General features: G+C 42.3%; 1 protein-coding gene across 1 annotated transcript in view; it reads left to right on the forward strand.

Annotated features, from left to right (window-relative positions):
• The window catches only part of LRRIQ1 (leucine rich repeats and IQ motif containing 1), a 151,874-nt gene that overhangs the window by 120,864 nt on the left and 12,778 nt on the right, over positions 1-18,232 (forward strand). Inside the window, exons 24-25 of the mRNA XM_029910868.1 lie at positions 497-557; positions 14,286-14,406. Coding sequence (XP_029766728.1) covers positions 497-557; positions 14,286-14,406 — 182 coding nt within the window. The remainder of the gene's footprint in view (positions 1-496; positions 558-14,285; positions 14,407-18,232) is intronic.

The following is an 18,232-nucleotide window of genomic DNA, read 5'->3' on the forward strand; positions in this document are numbered from 1 at the left end:
ATCCTGCTTCTATTGAAGTTAGTTTCAAAACTCCCATTGACTTCAGCGGAACACAACGTGTAAAACAACTGAGAGATGTAAAGAACTTAATTGTGACAGAGGGTAAATATAACAACGGATTTGATAAGATCTGGTAATTGTGAGCCTGAACCAAAGCCCAGTGCAGTCAAAGGGAGTCTTCACTTTCCTCAGTGGGTTTTGGATCAGAGTCTATGGCTGTAATTTATACACATTCAGTAAACTGCTATATTTTTTGTTTCCAGTCATTGACTGATTTGCATTTTGAGAACTGCATCTTTGGCTAGCTTGAAATAACTGATGACTATATTTAAAAAATAATATGCCTTGATATAAAATACAAATAATAATTGATCATATTTAGCTGAATATGTTGCTTTCTCTATTGAGCAATAGTACTTCCAGGAAGGTATCTTATTGAAATCAGTATACTTAAGGTGTTACTGATGTATTTGCTCTGGTTTTTATCACTACACAGCAATCGCTTCTTGCCTGACTTAGATCCAGACATACTCAATGGTGGACGAGTTCAGCTAGTGGTAAGATGTTTGTTTCACTGTAAAACTTTATAGAATCACAACTTAAACCTTAATAGCTGATATTTCCAAATGTGTGTGCAGTATGAAAAACAAGCATGATTTTTTTTTCTTGAATATAATCCTTTTATTTAGATTCTGACTTTGCAATCAGATCCACATGCCTGAATCTTGGCAGAGTACCATTGAGGTAGTGGAGTTGCACGTGGGCACAAGAATGCACCTTCACCGCAGAGGCATAATTTTCATATGGAAATTGATATTATTTTTCGTTTAAGATTAAAAAATAACATTGAATTCATTTTAAAACTTCCAAATACAGCTTTTAAAAAAATTCCTTTAGACTCCAGTTCAGGAAAGCATTCCTGTTCAGGAAGAGCACTATAAAGCATGTGCTTAAGTGCTTTGCTGAATCAAGGCCTACATCTGTTTCTGTCATATGTGTTTAAATGTGCTTAAGCCATATAAAGAGGTCACAAATGTAAACTACTCCAATGTGTTCAGAGCATAGTTTACTAAAAGGTGGTAAGTTGGATTTCAACATTAATAAAATGTAATGATTATCACATAATCCATAAAATTATATTTATTCCTAAAATTTCTATTTTATAAGCAATAAAAATCCAATTTTAAATCTTAAAATTCATTCCCCCTATTTGCCTTTTCTTCCTTTTCAATTGAGATTTAAAAATATTCTGAAGTATTTTCTGTAATGAGTTATTCTGGGATTTTGTTTGTTTTTTGTAAACTGATGATGCAGGTTAAATTCAAATATGTCTTTGAGGAAAAGGCTCAGCATCCAGATAATGGTTTTGAGCAGTTTAATAGTGCCTGTGTTCTGTAGCTGGACTTAAATCACATGTGATTTAAAAGCTTAGTGCAGAACACTGGGGGACACCACTATTTACCCCTCTCCATTCTGAAAACTGACCCTTTAGTCCTACCCTTTGCTTCCTATCTTTTAACCAGTTAGTGATCCATGAGAGGACCTTCCTTCTTATCCCATGACAGCTTACTTTACTTACAAGCCTTTGGTGAGGGACCTTGTCAAAGACTTTCTGAAAATCTAAGTACACTATATCCACTGGATCCCCCTTGTCCATATGGTGTTGACCCCCTCAAAAAATTCCAGTAGATTTGCTGAGGAATGATTTCCCTTTACAAAAACCATGTATGGTGAAGTGATTAAATTGTGTTATAATAGCACTCAAAACTAAGGTTATTGGAAATAAATAGTTTATTGATTTTTTTTCCTCATCCAGACTGTTAATGCGACAATTTTTTAAGATGTGTTCTCCATTTGGACTCTCTCTGCCACTTGTGTGCACTACTTACACTCTCACTTATGTATGAAGAAAATACAGGTACAGATCCTCAACTGGCATAAAGTGGCATAATTCCATTGAAATCCATGGTGGTATGCTGAATAACTCCCAACTCAGAATCTGGCTCATAATTTACCAGGCCATACCCCCATTTTCACATGCAAATCATGCACAAATGGTACATGAATTAAATATGTATTGAGGATGAGAGCTTATCCCTACTTTTGTTCCTTTCCACTGGGAAAAAGGGCTGGAGCTACATAAAGAGGTGCTAGAAGCCTCAAATTCACCCAGGCACAGGAATTCAGAAGGCAGCCACAGGCCCCCCATCAAGGACCCCTTCACAAGCCCTGGAGAGTAGGGTTGGAAGTGGTACATGGGAGTGTCATGTGGGGGCAGACCATATCCAGTAGCACCATCATCCATTACTGATCCTCTCAGGGCTTTCTGAATTATGCCAGCTGTCTTTCCAGTCCCTGGATTAACCCAAAATTAGGTGGCCAGCAATGTGGGTTAAAGACTCTCTCCTGACTCTGTGCTGTATATCAGAAGGTATGTCAACACCCGGCGCCCAACTCTCTGGTGGTGGAGTCGGTTAACCACCGAGAGAGGCATGGTCAACGCGCGCCCACCCCCAAGGAAAAAGACGCCAGGAGACTCGATACCTTTGGCAGGAAGGTTTATTCTTCGGCGAGCTTCCAGCTCAGGGTGGCAAACCACCAAGCCCTACTGAGCCGATATGATTTTAATTTGTGGGGTCCCTCCCAAAGTTCAAACCTCTTCTCCAGGAAAGGGACAAGAAGGAGTTCAGAGCTTTGGTCCACGAAGGAGCTGCGGCGGCAAAAGCGGCCCGCCAAGCAGCTTCGGACGTGGCAGATACAGTGGCCCGTTCGATGGCCTCGGTGGTTGCCATGCATAGGGTGTCCTGGCTCTCGCTGTCGGGGCTGTCCACGGAGTCCCAATCCCTCATGCAGGACCTGCCTTTCGATGGGAAGGCCCTGTTTGCGGATCAGACAGACACTCGTCTGCATGGGATGAAAGACTCCCGCACCACCCTGCAAACTCTGGGCCTATATGTCCCACCAGCTAAGGACAAACCCAGGCCACAGACCTTGGCTCCTCCAACTAGGGGGCAGATATGAGCCCCCACCTAAGAGGCGTAGGTCCCAGTGCCAGTCCCGCTTGGCCCCGCGACCTGAGCCCTCCAAGGGCAAAAGGCAGGGGAAGAGGCGCTTTTGACTCTTTGCGGGGGGCCACCAGGCCTGTTGACAGGGGAGCCCCCCAATTAACAAAGTTTGTGTTCTGCAACCATTTATCTGCCTTCCGAGTACAATGGTCCCGTATAAGGTCGGACCAGTGGGTCCTCAGCACCATTTCCAGGGGCTACATGTTGCAGTTCACTTTGCCCCCCCCCTCCAGCACCTCCCGCCCCCGGAGATCCCCGGGGACCCAAAGCATGCCCTCCTTCTAGACCAGGAGGTGACGCGCCTCCTCACCTTGGGCACGATGGAGAAGGTGCCTCGGGAATTCCAGGACAGGGGTTTTTACTCCCGGTACTTCCTGATTCCAAAGGCAAAAGGCGGGCTCAGGCCCTCCTAGACCTGCGGAGCCTCAATCAGTTTATGGTTTGTTACAAGTGCCGCATGGTTTCCCTGGCCTCTATTATTCCATCCCTACACCCAGGGGATAGGTTCGCAGCCCTGAACCTCCAGGATGCGTATTTCCACATTCATATTTTCAAGGTTCACAGGCGCTTCCTCCGCTTCCTGGTAGGGCGGGACCACTACCAGTTTACTATCATTCCCTTTGGCCTCTCCAAGGCCCCCAGGGTTTTTACCAAATGCATGGCGGAAGTGGCAGCCTACCTCAGGAGGAACGGGCTGCAAATTTTCCCCTACCTGTACGACTGGCTGCTCAAAGGCAAGTCTCTGTCCCAGGTGCAGGCCCAGATAAAATTCCTGCTGGCCACTTGCGAGAGTCTAGGCCTAGTGGTGAAGGAGGACACGTCCATGTTAGTACCAGTTCAGCACATACATTTCATAGGAGCGCTGTTAGGCTCGGTGGTGGCCATGGCCTCTCTCACCCGGGAAAGGTTCCAGACGCTCAAGGGTCTCATAGCTTCTGTCATGGCCTTCCCCGTGATGACGGCAAGGGTGTGCCTTCAACTCTTAGGCCACATGGCAACATGCACCTCTGTGGTGCGACATGCCAAGCTCAGAATGAGGCCCCTCCAACTCTAGCTGGCCTCCCAATATTCCCAGGCCAGAGACAGCCTGGACAAGGTGGCACGTTACCTCCCAACATAGTGGCCGACCTGCAATGGTGGTCCCGCCCGATCAACATGTTACAAGAGATCCCCTTCCGAGAGACCCTTCTCTTACTAGATCTAGTGTCGGACGCCTCGGACCTGGGGTGGAGAGCCCATGCGGAGAGCTTCCAAACCCAGGGCAGATGGTCGACCTCGGAATTGTCCCTGCACATAAATGTCCGGGAACTCAGGGCGGTGCGCCTGGCATGCATACTATTCAGCCTATGGGGAAAGTTGGTCAGAGTCCTCATGGACAATACGACCGCGATGTATTACATCAACAGACAAGGGGGCATGCGCTCCTCGGCCTTGTGCCAGGAAGCCCTGGACTTATGGGAATTTTGTATAACCCACGACATCTCTCTGTGGGCTTTTCACCTACCAGGCACGCGCAATATGTGAGCCGATCACCTCAGCAGGGTTTTCTCCCACCAATACGAGTGATCACTCCACTAGGAGGTCGCCCGGCAACTCTTCCGAGTGTGGGGAGCACCCCGGGTAGATTTCTTTGCTACCACCCAGAATCGTCTCTGCCCCAAGTTCTGCTCCAGGGTAGGGGCAGAAAGGGGGGCGATCTCGGACGCATTCCTCCTTCGGTGGTCAGGCCAACTGTTCTATGCGTTTCCACCGTTTCCTCTGATAGGCAAGGTCCTGCAGAAAGTAAAGGCAGACAGGTCGAGGGTCATCCTCATAGCCCCGGATTGGGCCCGCCAGCATTGGTATGGGACCCTCCTGCAACTGTTTGCGCCCCCTCCACTCCCCCCGTGGAGGCTGCCACTCCGCCCGGATCTCCTCTCCCAGGAGAGGGGATGCCTTCTCCATCCCAACCTAGCCACGCTTCACTTGACAGCGTGGTTGCTCCATGGTTAAACGAGGAGGAGGGAAGGTGTTCGGAGGATGTTAGATGAATTCTGCTGGAGAGCAGAAAGCCGTCTACCTGACGGACCTACCTGGCCAAATGGTTTAGGTTTTCTAGGTGGGCGGGAGAGCGGGGCGCCTCCCCGTCATCCGCATCCTTCCAACTTATTATAGATTACCTCCTGTCCCTTAGGACCCAAGGTCTAGCTCCGGCCTCCGTCAGGGTACATTTAGCGGCCATTTCAGCCTTTCACCCTCTGGTGCAGGGTTACTCGGTGTTTTCCCATGAGATGACCTCCCGCTTTTTAAAGGGACTAGATCGTACATTTCTGTACGCCAGGGCCCTGGTCCCGCAATGGGATCTGAACCTAGTGCTGTCCCGCCTCACGGGCCTTCCCTTTGAACCCTTGGCCACGTGTTCTTGGTCCCACCTGTCCTGGAAAGTAACATTCTTGGTGGCTATCACCTCAGCCCGTCGGGTCTCGGAGCTTAGGGCCTTGACCTCGGAACCCCCATATACGGTCTTCCGTAGGGATAAGGTCCAGCTTCGCCCACACTCTGCGTTTCTCCCCAAGGTGGTCTCCGCCTTCCATATGGAATAGGACATTTTCCTACCGGTACTCTGTCCTAAGCCCCATTCCTCCAACGAGGAACACTGCCTACACACGCTAGACATACGTAGGGCTCTGGCCTTTTACCTGGACCGTACCAGGCTGTTCAGGAAATCCTCGCAACTGTTCGTTGCATCGGCCGAGCGTATGAGAAGACAACCAGTCTTCACCCAGCGCCTTTCCCGCTGGATCACCTCGTGCATATGCACGTGTTACGACTTGGCAGGGGTTCCCCCACCGCCTATCATAAAGGTGCATTCTACAAGAGCGCAGGCCTCGTCAGCTGCCTATGTAGCCCACATCCCTATCCAGGACATATGTAGGGCTGCCACGTGGTCCTCGGTCCACACTTTTTCCTCGCACTATGCGATCGTCTCCCAAGCACAGGATGATGCCGGGTTTGGTAGGGTGGTACTCCGTCCCGATAACCTTTAAACTCCTACCCACCTCCATCAGATATAGCTTGGAGTCACCTACTGTGGAATGCACAGGAGCAATCATTCGAAGTAGAAAGGACAGTTACTTGTTCCGTAACTGGCGTTCTTCGAGATGTGTTGCTCCTGTCTATTCCACATCCTGCCCTCCTTCCCCTCTGTCACAGTTGTCTGGCAAGAAGGAACCGAGGGTGGGAGGAGTGCGCAGCTCCCCTTATAGTGCGATATAGAGGCGCCACTCCAGGGGTCGCAGCAGTGCTCCCGCACTACGGGTACTACTAAGGGAAAAAGCTTCCGGCACCGGTGCACGTGGCCAGCACGCACACCAACTGTGGAATAGACAGGAGCAACACATCTCGAAGAACGCTAGTTACGGAACAGGTAACTGTCCTATCTTGTGGTGTTCCCGCATGCCCGGCAATGCTGTGTGATTGTCGCAGCTTGTACCACATAATTACAAAGCTGCCCTGCATAAATATTGTACAGCAGAAAATGCAATGGACGGTCATAAAAAAGAAATGTAATAATATGGATCTCCAGTACCAGAAATCGTATATGTACATAGATAATGAATTAATGATCAGATTTGTATACACCGATGAATGTAGAATGTAGTTTCAAAATACGTACATTAACTTTCTTGTATTTTGATTGTTGAAATTTGAATATGTTCCTAATATGTTTATAATGTAATTCTGTTAAAGGCTAAAAAAAACCATTTAGCAGTTCTCATAATGAAAAAGGAAGGGGAAATGCAGGCAAAAGAGAAAATGTTCCCACCAAAAAAGCAGGGCATGGTATTCCTAGAATATCATTAGGCTTGGCAAAATTCATTTTTATTTTTGATAATTTTGATGGGTAATATCAATATTTATTTGCAAGCATTTTTAATTTCCCCCCTCAATTTAAGTTTTCATAGTTGTGCAAAATTATGGGGGGGTGGGTTATTTAATGACAGCAGACATTGAGATTCAAAATGTTAACACTTTATGATTGTTAACACACACATTGCCAATGTCACATGTCAAAATTCACAAACTCCACTAATTTCTCAAGCAGCATTTTTTCTTACTTTGCCTGTCTGTAAATTTTTATTATCATCATTGGAAGTATTTTTCTGTGTGTATGGTGAAATTGACGTTTATCAACATTTATCAATAAAAATTTAATCCTTCCAAGTCTAAACACCATAGCAAAAAATGAAGTCCTAACCTTCTGGTTGCAAAAGCAGCTTTGTCTAGTATGCTGTTTTGAGTCTTCAAGACAGATTGAAGAAGTAATACTAAATTCCTAATTCACCAGTTTACTTGAAAATACATGCCTGACTTTAAGCACATGAGTAGTCGCATTGACTTCATGTTTAAATTAAGCATGTTAAATTAGGCATGTGCTTAAGTACTTTACTGAATTGGGGTATAAGAGTAGAGCACACTTCCTTTTTCATCTTAACAAGGTGTTTATTGCCTGTTGTGATAATTGGGCTGACAAATTTACCCTAATTGTAAACTCAATTGTAAAAAGTATATGAAAATTCATAAGATATTACAATAACCTATAATAATAAATGTTCATCAAGAGTAGGTCAAGTTGTTTTCAGTAATGAATGTTAAAAACAGATGTAAGAGAACCAGACAGACTAAATTAGTCCAAACAAAAAAAAGGCCACTTGATATAACTCAAGGACTGTGTTGAAATCACAAAAGATGTGGTACCAGAAATTAATGAACCAGAATTGGTGTATTAGGCCTAACTGGTAAACACAATAATGGGCTATTCCACCCACCATTCTCTTTGTGGGTCCTTGAAGAAGGAGACTTTGGGGAGAGAATGGAATTAAAGACAGAGGTTACTACAGCAAGCTTCACCATCATGGCTGCCAAACCCCACCCCACCTCATCCTGGTCTCCTTGGACCCTGGGCTTTTGTCATCCAGATCCTGAGAGATGTCCTGACCAGACCAGGACAGAGAGAGAGGGATCCAGATGACGGCGCCACCCCTAGCTGAACTGCAAACTCCACCTGAGATGAAACAGGATCATATTTTGACAACAGCAAAAACAACAACTGCGCCAATCCATTTCATCTAAGTTTTTCTTTTCCCCCCCCACCCTAAAGGATGGTTATTACCCCTTGGATACCATCTAAGAGACTGTCAAACAAGGGCTTTTCCTTCTAAAAACTCTTTCCAGCTAAAGAAAAGGGGAACAATAAATATTAAAATGAAGGCTTTATTTAATACATTACTTTACAAATGTTTTAACTGATTTTCCTTCTTTTCTTTTGCTTTACTAAAAAGTTATAAGGACTTTTAATGGTCTGTTTGCCCTGGTACTAAGCAGGCTGAGGTCTTTGTATACCAGACACTATATTTTGTTTAACACTGTTTAATGTTCAACGAGGACTGAGGTATGTTAACACCTTTAGCCCATTTATTCCATCTAAATTAATTCAACATATCCCCAAATAATTATGTTGTTAACTACTTCATTACTGATTAGCATACCAAAAACATCCACATATCTTTTACATGTCTTTTCTCTCAGAAGATTTGAAAATTTAACAAAGTAATAATCAAATGTACAAATCTACAGCTATATTCAATGCAGACTGAAAAATTTTTCATCCCACCGGAAAGTCTATGAATTTGAAATGATGTTTTATAGGAATAAGGCCAAGGGTGAAATAGGGAAAAAGTTAAATATACTGTCATGAATTAACGTGAGATGCTTACTACCACTGTTCTTAAAAACATGTGTTGGACTCCTGCTGCACATCTTGGACCTGATCCAAAGTCTACTGAAGTCAATGAGAATATTTCTACTGACTTTTGTGGGTTTTGGATTAGGCCACTCCTGGGTGCTGGATGAAACTTTGTTCTGTAGTAATGAAATTTTAAAAGCTAATATTTTGATTGACCATCTTTTGATGTGATTATTCTTATCTTTATTTTAGCCTGTGTAGTAACAATTATTAATAGTCATAAAGCCAGCAACCCTTATTAAATCCGGTGTAAATGTGTCTGTAAGTGAGGGGTGCATTCTCAAAAGATTTGTTGGTGGACAGATTAGATAAGAGCCCCACAGCATGGATACTTGTTTAAATTACTGAAACCTTTTGGACATTTTATGGGCACAAACAAAAAACACTGAACATTACATTTTTGACATTGGGAAACAATCTGCCATGCATGGAAATGAAAAAGATGGCGATATGAATAATTTATCAACTCTGTTTAATTTCAGTTGCTATAAGTGCCAAAGTGGTCAAATTGTACAGAAATACTTGATACCAGAGGGAGACAAACATAAATAGTCTGATTTTCAAAGCTGTTGAGTACCTGCAGCTCCCATGCACCTCTGAAAATTAGGCCAAAAATGGCCAATTTTTCAACAGAAAACAAAGACATCTTTCAGAGTACCTTAATATTGTCCCTGAAGAGAAAATTGATTGTTGCAGTTAAGAACAAGAGCAGAGCTTGCAATCCGTGCAAAATAAATTTTAAAAATCATGGCCACTAAACCTACAAAAGGCAAACAGCAGGGAATATGTCATATACCTTGTGTATTGTCCAAGAGTGAAGAATACATTCTGGATTACAGTACTAATTTAACTGACTGCATCTTTGAAGTTGATGATTTGAAAATGACCAAGGGTAGAAATTGGAAAAGAAAAGCCTAATGAAAGGTAGAGAATTAGACATAGACAAATTATGTGAAATTTAAGATACTGGGTAACTGAGGATTGGGTTGTTGTGGGTTTGTGAGGAAGGGCAGGAGTGGTCTCATTGTACCGCTGCAGCTGACAGTTTAAAAATTGCAGCAACAGATGAATAGGCATAATAGGAACAGTGGGTTGTCAGAGATAATCATTTAAGACTGATTTCTTAATAGTATGCTCCTTCTCTTGCTCCTCTTCATTATCTCTGTGCATGCATAATCCATCTACACAGAAAAAACAAATTGTCCCTGGCATTCCTCCCTCTAGCCTTCCTGGTCCTTAATAAAGTTGATCTTAAGAAAACCATGACTGAGTCTTCCCCACAACTCCCCTGCCTGCATGGAGTCAACACAATTTGGAGTAGTAGGGCTGGACTTCTTTGTTCCTCTCCATCCTACTTCTTCTGCAGAGACAGCAAAAATAGAACAGCGTTTCTATTCCTCTGCTTATTAGTCCTTCCTCACACCAGTGACAGCTTCAGGACCCAATGCACAGAATATAAGAGCCTTCACAGCTATTTTTTCCCCTCTCTCCTTTATCCCATTCTTTCTGTGCAACTTCTGACTGGAGATGGAAACCTAACATGGAGCAGATTGTTTCATAGCTCACATCCTACCTCATGTCCTCTTTTCTTGAAGCAATTCATATTTGAATCAGGTGACAGACTAAAAGGGGACTTAATTATTAGGCAAAATAAAACCAATACTGTCTTTCAAGGATGAGAAAATCTGACTGGCAGCTTGAGAAAATGATAGAGAAATGTCCCAAAGCTGCTACTGCTAAGTAGAACCTCTAAGAAAAGTTAACAGAAGAGAGTTCTCCTACTAACATTCTAGAAGCTGTAATGGTAGCAGGAATGTATGATACAGTAATTCAGATCCCTGATCCTAAAATAACTTTTCCTCTTCCCTGAGCTCTAAGATTACTACAATTTTTTGTTTGTGGAGAAGATAGTATGAAAGGTCAATGAATGCATTGAGCAACTGAAGAGGACAGACAAGTATACTAGAGCAGGGGAGGGCAAAATACAGCCCATCTAACATTTCTGTCCTGCCCGCCGGGCACTGTAGCTGCCCCCTCGCAAACTCCGGGCTGCTAAAAGTCCCACGGCACAACAGGATGCTCAATCAGGCTGCCTACCTGCTGTGGCCTCACGCCGCTGCCGGAAGCAGCCGGCTGCTGCTGGCATGTGTCTGCGCGCCCCTGGCCAGCACCGTCCTCACAGCTCCCATTGGTCGGTTTCCGGCCAGTGGGAGCTGCGGGGGCAGTGCTTGCGGGCGTGGGCAGCGCACAGAAACCCGCTGCTCCCCTCCCCCGCAATGGACAGACAGAGATGTGCCACGGTGCCAGCAGCTGTCGGTTTCTGGGAGCTATATGGGGCCATGGCATGCAGGCAGCCTTACTGAGCGCCCGGCTACACCACTGGCCGGGAGCCACCTGTGGTAAGCACCTCCCTGCCAGAGCCTGCACCTCGCATCCCCTCCTGCACCTCAACCCCCTGCACAAGGTCAGAACTGCCTCCTTCACCCAAACTCCCTCCCAGACCCCACACCCATTCCTGCACCCCAATCTCCTGTCCCAGCCCGGAGCCCCTCCTGCACCAAACTCTCTCCCAGAGCCCACACCCCCTCCATTAATATGGTAGAAATGTGCGGCCCATGACAACTTAGCAAAATTGTGGAGTGGCCCCGCTGCAAAAATTATTGCCCACCTCTGCCCTAGAGGATGAGAGGCTGCACTTTGGAGTTTATAACAGCTCCAGCAAGAAATTGCAATAATGGGGAAGGTGTCTGGAAGAGTGATAGAACAAAAGTCAAAGGAACAATTTGTGCATTGTGGGTTGAGGAGCCCAAGGCTTGATCCCACAATCTTCTCTAACATGGGGTTCTCTGAAGTTTTAAATCTGGAATAGAAATGTAACTACATGAAAATTAACTCCACTCACTGCTCATTAATTCCTTATCTCCTGGAGCTCCAAGAACAGGAGCTGTTATACTGTGACTCCACAACTTCACAAATAAGGAGAAAATCCTAAAGCACTGCAGGGACAGAGGGGGGAAATGTATTTTAGTGTTTCTCCCCAGTTACATCTTTAAGTAAATCCTCTTTTATCTGGCAGTGCTAAAGGTCACAAAGGCAATATGGTGCAGACAGTCTACAAATCCCACAAACCAGCAGCTTTCATTTGACAGAAGGAGATTGAGGTGTGAGGATATGAAAAAGCCTGATACTCATAAAATAAAACCAATCACTCTGAGTCTCAGAGAATGAGTGAATGCCAGGTTTATTCCATTTCATGCAAGCTCTCTTGCTCTCACTCTGTTAACATGGAGGTGGATTCATTTTCTTTCTCTTTGCTAAATCTTGTCTATCGTTTTACTCTGCTTCTGAAATTTCCTTTTACACATCATTGATACCTATCAGTATTTAGTTGCAGTTTGAATGGAGATTACAATGGGCATTTTTTACAATGATACCTTTTACCCGTCCAGCTCAAGTCAGGAATTTAATACTTACAGGTTGCTTTCTTGTCAATGACTATTGTCTCTTTTATGTCTCTCTGACATAAGATACTATTACTTTTCTCACAATGGTGTCCAGCCTGAGCAGGTTAGGTTTTATTTCTTTGGTACTTGTCATATCATAAGTCTCCTAATTTTCCTCTCATCCATAGAATCTGCTTAAAACCCAAAATTTTAATTGTAGAGCCCCTCCCTCTTTTGAAATAGCATTTTAGGCCCTCTTTATATATTGTAAACAAGCTAAAAAGGACACAGCCCTTTTTCGTTTCCTTTGCAGGTTGCCTTTAAAACCTCCATCTTACACAATGTTTTTTTCAAGGACGAGATGGTGCTCCCAACACAGCCTGACTTCCTTCCAAAGTTGGTGATGGTGTCCCACCTTCATTAATCAATATCCCTTTTTATATCATTCCTTTACTCACATCTGGTGCAGTGAAGCCCTTCTTCACTAGATCAATGTGAAAAAAGCCCCTGAGCTTTTATGTGGAGCTGACTTCTTTTCTCAGAAAGTCATCACAAAGGCTGTGAGCAATCTTAGTTCTTGTGCTGTTTTGAATGCAAAGACTGTTGAAGTCTATCTAGCATCACCGTAGCTGCTAGACTCCACAGAGGAAGGAGGGAGGATCTGGAGCAGTGGTTTACCTGACTTGGGTGTGATAGCACCAAGGATGGTACAGCGGCCTTTCTCTCTCTGCACTGAGGGACAATAAGTTGAAGTTCCTGCTGAGGATCCCTACAAGCTGACACCTAATGTCACAATTGAGCCCAAAATGTGTGCACGCATATATATGTGTGTGAGCACGTGTGTTTTTATATACTAATAATGTAGAATAAAATTGCTACTGTTCAAGATGTATGTTCACTGTGTTTATTGTCACACACTTCCTATTGCAGTTTCTTTTCTTTGACATATCTGGAGCAGTTTAGTCTCCCAGAATGGAAATCTATCAAAATGGGTATCTTCAGAGAAGAAATAATTACTTTCCTATCATTGTTTTCATTGAGGAGATGCATCTTGACAGATTACCACTCCCCACCAGAATGGGGACTCTGAAATTTGAATATATGTATATTGTTCATCTGCTTTTGTTTTAGAAATATATCACTCCCTACTAGAAAGAGAACTGACCATAAAAGCACAGTGGACTGCTAGGTTCCTAATCAAGGGTGTTGCAGGATATCCCCTGCTTGGATTAATATCTCAGATCATCTAGCTAAGGGAATTCTCATTAAGTACATGTAAGTTCAAGCTCCTAAGAGTGTCATCTATGGAGTATGGTATCTTCCAGGTCAGTGTTTCTATGCCATGCTATACAAGCCCCCAAGATCAAGAACCCAGTGTTAAAATGAGAGAACATTTCAATTTTATGTTATTGTATTTAGATTCATATATCATGTCCATCACCAACATGTACCACCATTGCATGCCAGATTATAATTAATATAATATTCAAAGTATAATTTAAATGCTCTTTGATGGCCATGGTTAAGTAGCAAACCACTAAAAGATGAAATTACTTACTGCATGCTTGATTGATAGAATTGATACTTGCCCTGGATAAAACATAAATATTGCAGAAAATAATTTGATATGACATTTCTGGCATTCAGCTATGACTTAAATTATAGACTGGTCAGTAAATGATCTTAAGCTGTTTAAGGTTTCATCAGCTGTCTGCAAGATTGATTTTCTTCAAAATTACTGTACTGAAAAGTTTTCTTTTGTTGTTGTACTGACTCAGATCGCAAACCACAATTTTAAGATCGGCTCTTATTTACAAAAATGCTTTGACATAGTGCATTTGTTGAGCCGAGGCAGCAATAAAGGACTATGGTATCATTTTGAAGAAGGTTGTTTGACAGAGTCTGTTTATTTATTTGAGGTAATGTGAGCTGCATTCAGAAAATGTCATATTTTGTTTCATGATTGTGTACATTCTCTCCCACTGCTCCCAGGCAAGCCCTGTAAGCAGAGAAGACACGGATTTAGACCTTATTTCCATGATCAGTGGAAGTGCTTTGACTCAGAACAGAGAAAAAAATAATCAGCCACACAGACACTCAGCAGGATCTTCAAGTAAGTTGTGGTTTCTTTCAATATTCACTTTAAAATGAGTTGATGGAATTGCCTGTCTAACTGCATTCTCATATAGACGGGGGATAGGATGCCAGCCATTGGAATGTCTAGTAACATGTATATTTGATTCTTTCTTACCTGAAACTTTCCCTTTATGTTTTACATATATAAACTCTAAATCACTTCAAAAAATTAACATCATTAGTTTTTTGTCTGTTAGTTAATTGTAACCTGTGATTCTCCTGTAAGCCACACCAAATCCTTTGATCATTCATTTCCTAAAAACAGATTTTTGTCTAACTCTTTAATTATGAAAGGAAAATTTTGTACTTCTAAAGAATTGATTTCTTGTCTTTCTTCTATAAAAGTTCATTAAAAATATTTAGGGAAAGTTGATTTATATAACCACCGAATGCCAGTACATATATCCCAATCAAGGCACATATTGCCATGAATTCAGTTATTAAATTGGGATGGAAGTAGTGATGACTGCTGGACTCTAATAGCAGATGGTATTATATCATTGTTTAAATTTCACAGAAATAAACAAGACAATCAACACTGAAAATAAATGTTCTAATAATTATTAAAAATCATAAAAAGCTTAACTTTTTAAGCTTCAAGTTTTGCTTTGCATAGTAAAACTAATTGAGGAAAATTGGGAAATCATCTGTTGTATAAATATATTCCATATGCTATTTATACTTTTGATGTAGATTTTGGAAAATGTGATTTTCAAGGATAAGTGAAATTCGGGAGAGTGGGGGAAAGACCGCATAGGAAGTGTAAGAGGTATTAAAAGACCTAGGCAGAATGTGTAGTTCAGTAGTACTGTATAACTAGTGAAGTTCATTGAGATTGTTCATATAATTGTAAAATAGGTTATTTCAACAAAAAGTAAATCTAATCACTGGTTTCGGATATTTTGATCAGACCATTACCATTGACATTAATATTGACTGTTCAGTTTAAATGAAACTTGAACCAAAGTCCAATAAATTGATGTCCTAAAAGAAAAAAGTAGACATAAAAGCATAAGGAATACTTTTTTAATCTATATTTTGCTAATGTAATTAAAAAATGTTTAAAATAAAGGGTGAAATGACGATACAGCTGGAATACAGTAAATCAGAAAATCCACTAAGAGCAAAAAAAGAAAACATTGCATCTAATCCTACACTAAGTAAAATCAATGGCAAACGTCCCACTGAAATGAAAGGAAGTAGGGTTGAGACCACTGTGCTCATAAGTGTACAGTGATACAAAGTCCTGTAATGAACACTTAAATGAATTGTTCATAAATAAATACAGGTATAATGAATGCATCTTATCTATAATTCAATTAAAAACAACTTCATAAATGCAACATATCTCGAACAATATATATATATAAACCTCAAATCACATATAATGATGAAAAGTGGGTGTCTGTTTTATTAAATAACACAAGGTATAACAATTGTGTCCTAGGTTGTAATCCTAGCCCTATGTGACCATCCTGGTAAACATTGGGGGGTGGGGAGGGAGTGTACCAGCTTCATCCCCTGGGTAGCCATGTAGCTTTTTTCCAAATTGGGAATTGGGTGCAAAGGGGAGGACGGACAGCACCACCACCACCACCATGCAAACAAGTGCACAGGAAGGAACAAAACGTTGGCAGAGCCATATTGTGTTTGGGTGTGTGTGAGACAGGGTGGAGTATGCTGTGAGTGGCAGTAGGCCCCTCCCCCTCCATCCTCCTTTGCACAACCCAGGAACTCAGGGAGAATTGTAATTCAGAGTAGTGCCCTTGTATTTGTGTCTTTGGTACAGATTTCAGAAGACGATTGATACTAAAGGCATACAAAACCAAGATTATACATCTGTGTGTGTGTGTGTGTGTGTGTGTGTGTGTGTGTGTGTGTGTGATAATTCCAGTATAGACAAAAATATGAGTTAAAGTCTCTCTGCTTGTCCCCCATTTGCCATCCTTCATTCACAACCCTCCATTGGCTCAAGTGAGTACCACGTTCCATGGTCACATTTATTGTAGCTGAATACTATATTTAAGAGAAAGAAACGTGTGGGGTCTTTGACTCAGAAAGGCAAAAATCTCTGTCTTTCTCAACTTGTCTTTCCTACCTTTCTCTATGCCCCTCCCCCCTCACCTACTCACCTAACAACACGTCACAGCCCCTCACATCTTGCCATCATACTTCTGTAAGCCATCTTTCTCTTCCTTTTATTTTCTCTTTCTCTCTTATATCCCTTCTTTCTTTCTTTCTTTCTTTCTTTCTTTCTTTCTTTCTTTCTCACACCATGTTTTCATATTTCCCTTTCCTTCTCCTGGAAGGGGTGGGGTGGGGCAGGTAGCTGGTGCTCCCATTATGCCTCTGCAGTGCAGCACAAAGAAAAGGAGCTCTGACTAGGATCAATGAGAACTATGAGGAGCAGCCTCTTCAGCATGTAGAGCAACCCAAGTAGCTCTGTATCCTCAAGACAGAGATGCAGTTAAATGAGATCTAGAGCTCAGAACTAAAATCTGAGACAGTGACAGCCAAAATGAGACTGTTAGGAAAGTTCCCACTGGAGAAGGGAACTCAAGTTCTGAGCTGTTCTCTCCCCCATCCCTCCCTTTCCTGGTCAAGAAAACTCAATGACTCATTTCTCTCTTTCTACCCTGTACTCTCCCAGGCAGGGGGTGGATAGGGGAAATGCAGTAGAACAGTATATCTCAACTTTACTAAGGCATCTGATATGGTTCCACATAATATACTCATAAAGAAAATTGAGTGCTGTGGATTAAATGGAACCACTGCAAATTGGATATACAACAAGCTAAAACATCAACATAAAGAACAGGAATATAAGAACTGCCATATTGGATCGGACTAGTGGTCTTTTTATTTCAGTATCCTGTCTCTGCCACCGGCCAGTACTAGCTGCTTCAGAAGAAGGTACAGGAAACTTTGAAGTGGTGAGTTTTTGGATAGCCTGCCTCCAGGAAAAATTTCATCACAACTCCATTAGTTAGAGATTGACTTGTGCTCTGAAACATGAGGGTTTATATCCCTTCGAACCCTCTTGACTGTTAATTTTTTTGTTTTTTTAATCATTGCTATTATAACTCTGGGTGTTCTCATTATCCACATAAATGTTCAATCCATTTTGAATTTTGTGAAGGTGTTGACCTCAGTGACATCTTGTGGCAGAGAATTCCAAAAGCAAAATGGAGTATTGTGTTAAAAACAAAATGTTTATGATTATTAAATGTTCAGCCTTTCAATATCATTTCCTATCCCCTTGTAATTGTATTAAGAGACAGGGTGAATAAGTAGCCAGTATATCTTCTCAATTGTCTTAATTAGTCTGTGTACCTTTAGTGGTGATTATTAGTGGTTTATTGTCAAATAGAGTCATGCAAAGTTCAGGTATGACTCCAGTACTAGTTAATATTTTAATTAATGTCAGGAACTTTGCAGTAAATAGGACAGTAACCAAGCTTGTAGATCATTTTTATGTAAGACTATTAACATTCTAGATGCTTAGGTAATGCAAAATTGTGGATTGGATTTTTTAGAGAGAATTAGAATATAGTATAGCTTTGACAAATTGGAAGGATAGACTAAAATACTTACACTGTGGTCATATATTGCAAGACCTGATCACAGTGACCTGTTTTCAATCTCCTCTTCCCTTTTTATGTCACCATGACTCCTCTTGTGGTTTTGACTTCCAATGCTAATTATCCCTAAATCTGCCTCTACTCCAGACCTCTCCCCACTCCAACCAGTCTTGTACTTTTAGATGTCTCTCTGACATCTCTTCTGCGATGTCCAGCCACTAT

Source organism: Terrapene carolina, unplaced genomic scaffold (genome assembly GCF_002925995.2).
Source record: "Terrapene carolina triunguis isolate 2854851 unplaced genomic scaffold, T_m_triunguis-2.0 Scaffold68, whole genome shotgun sequence".
Classification (NCBI taxonomy): domain Eukaryota; kingdom Metazoa; phylum Chordata; order Testudines; family Emydidae; genus Terrapene; species Terrapene triunguis.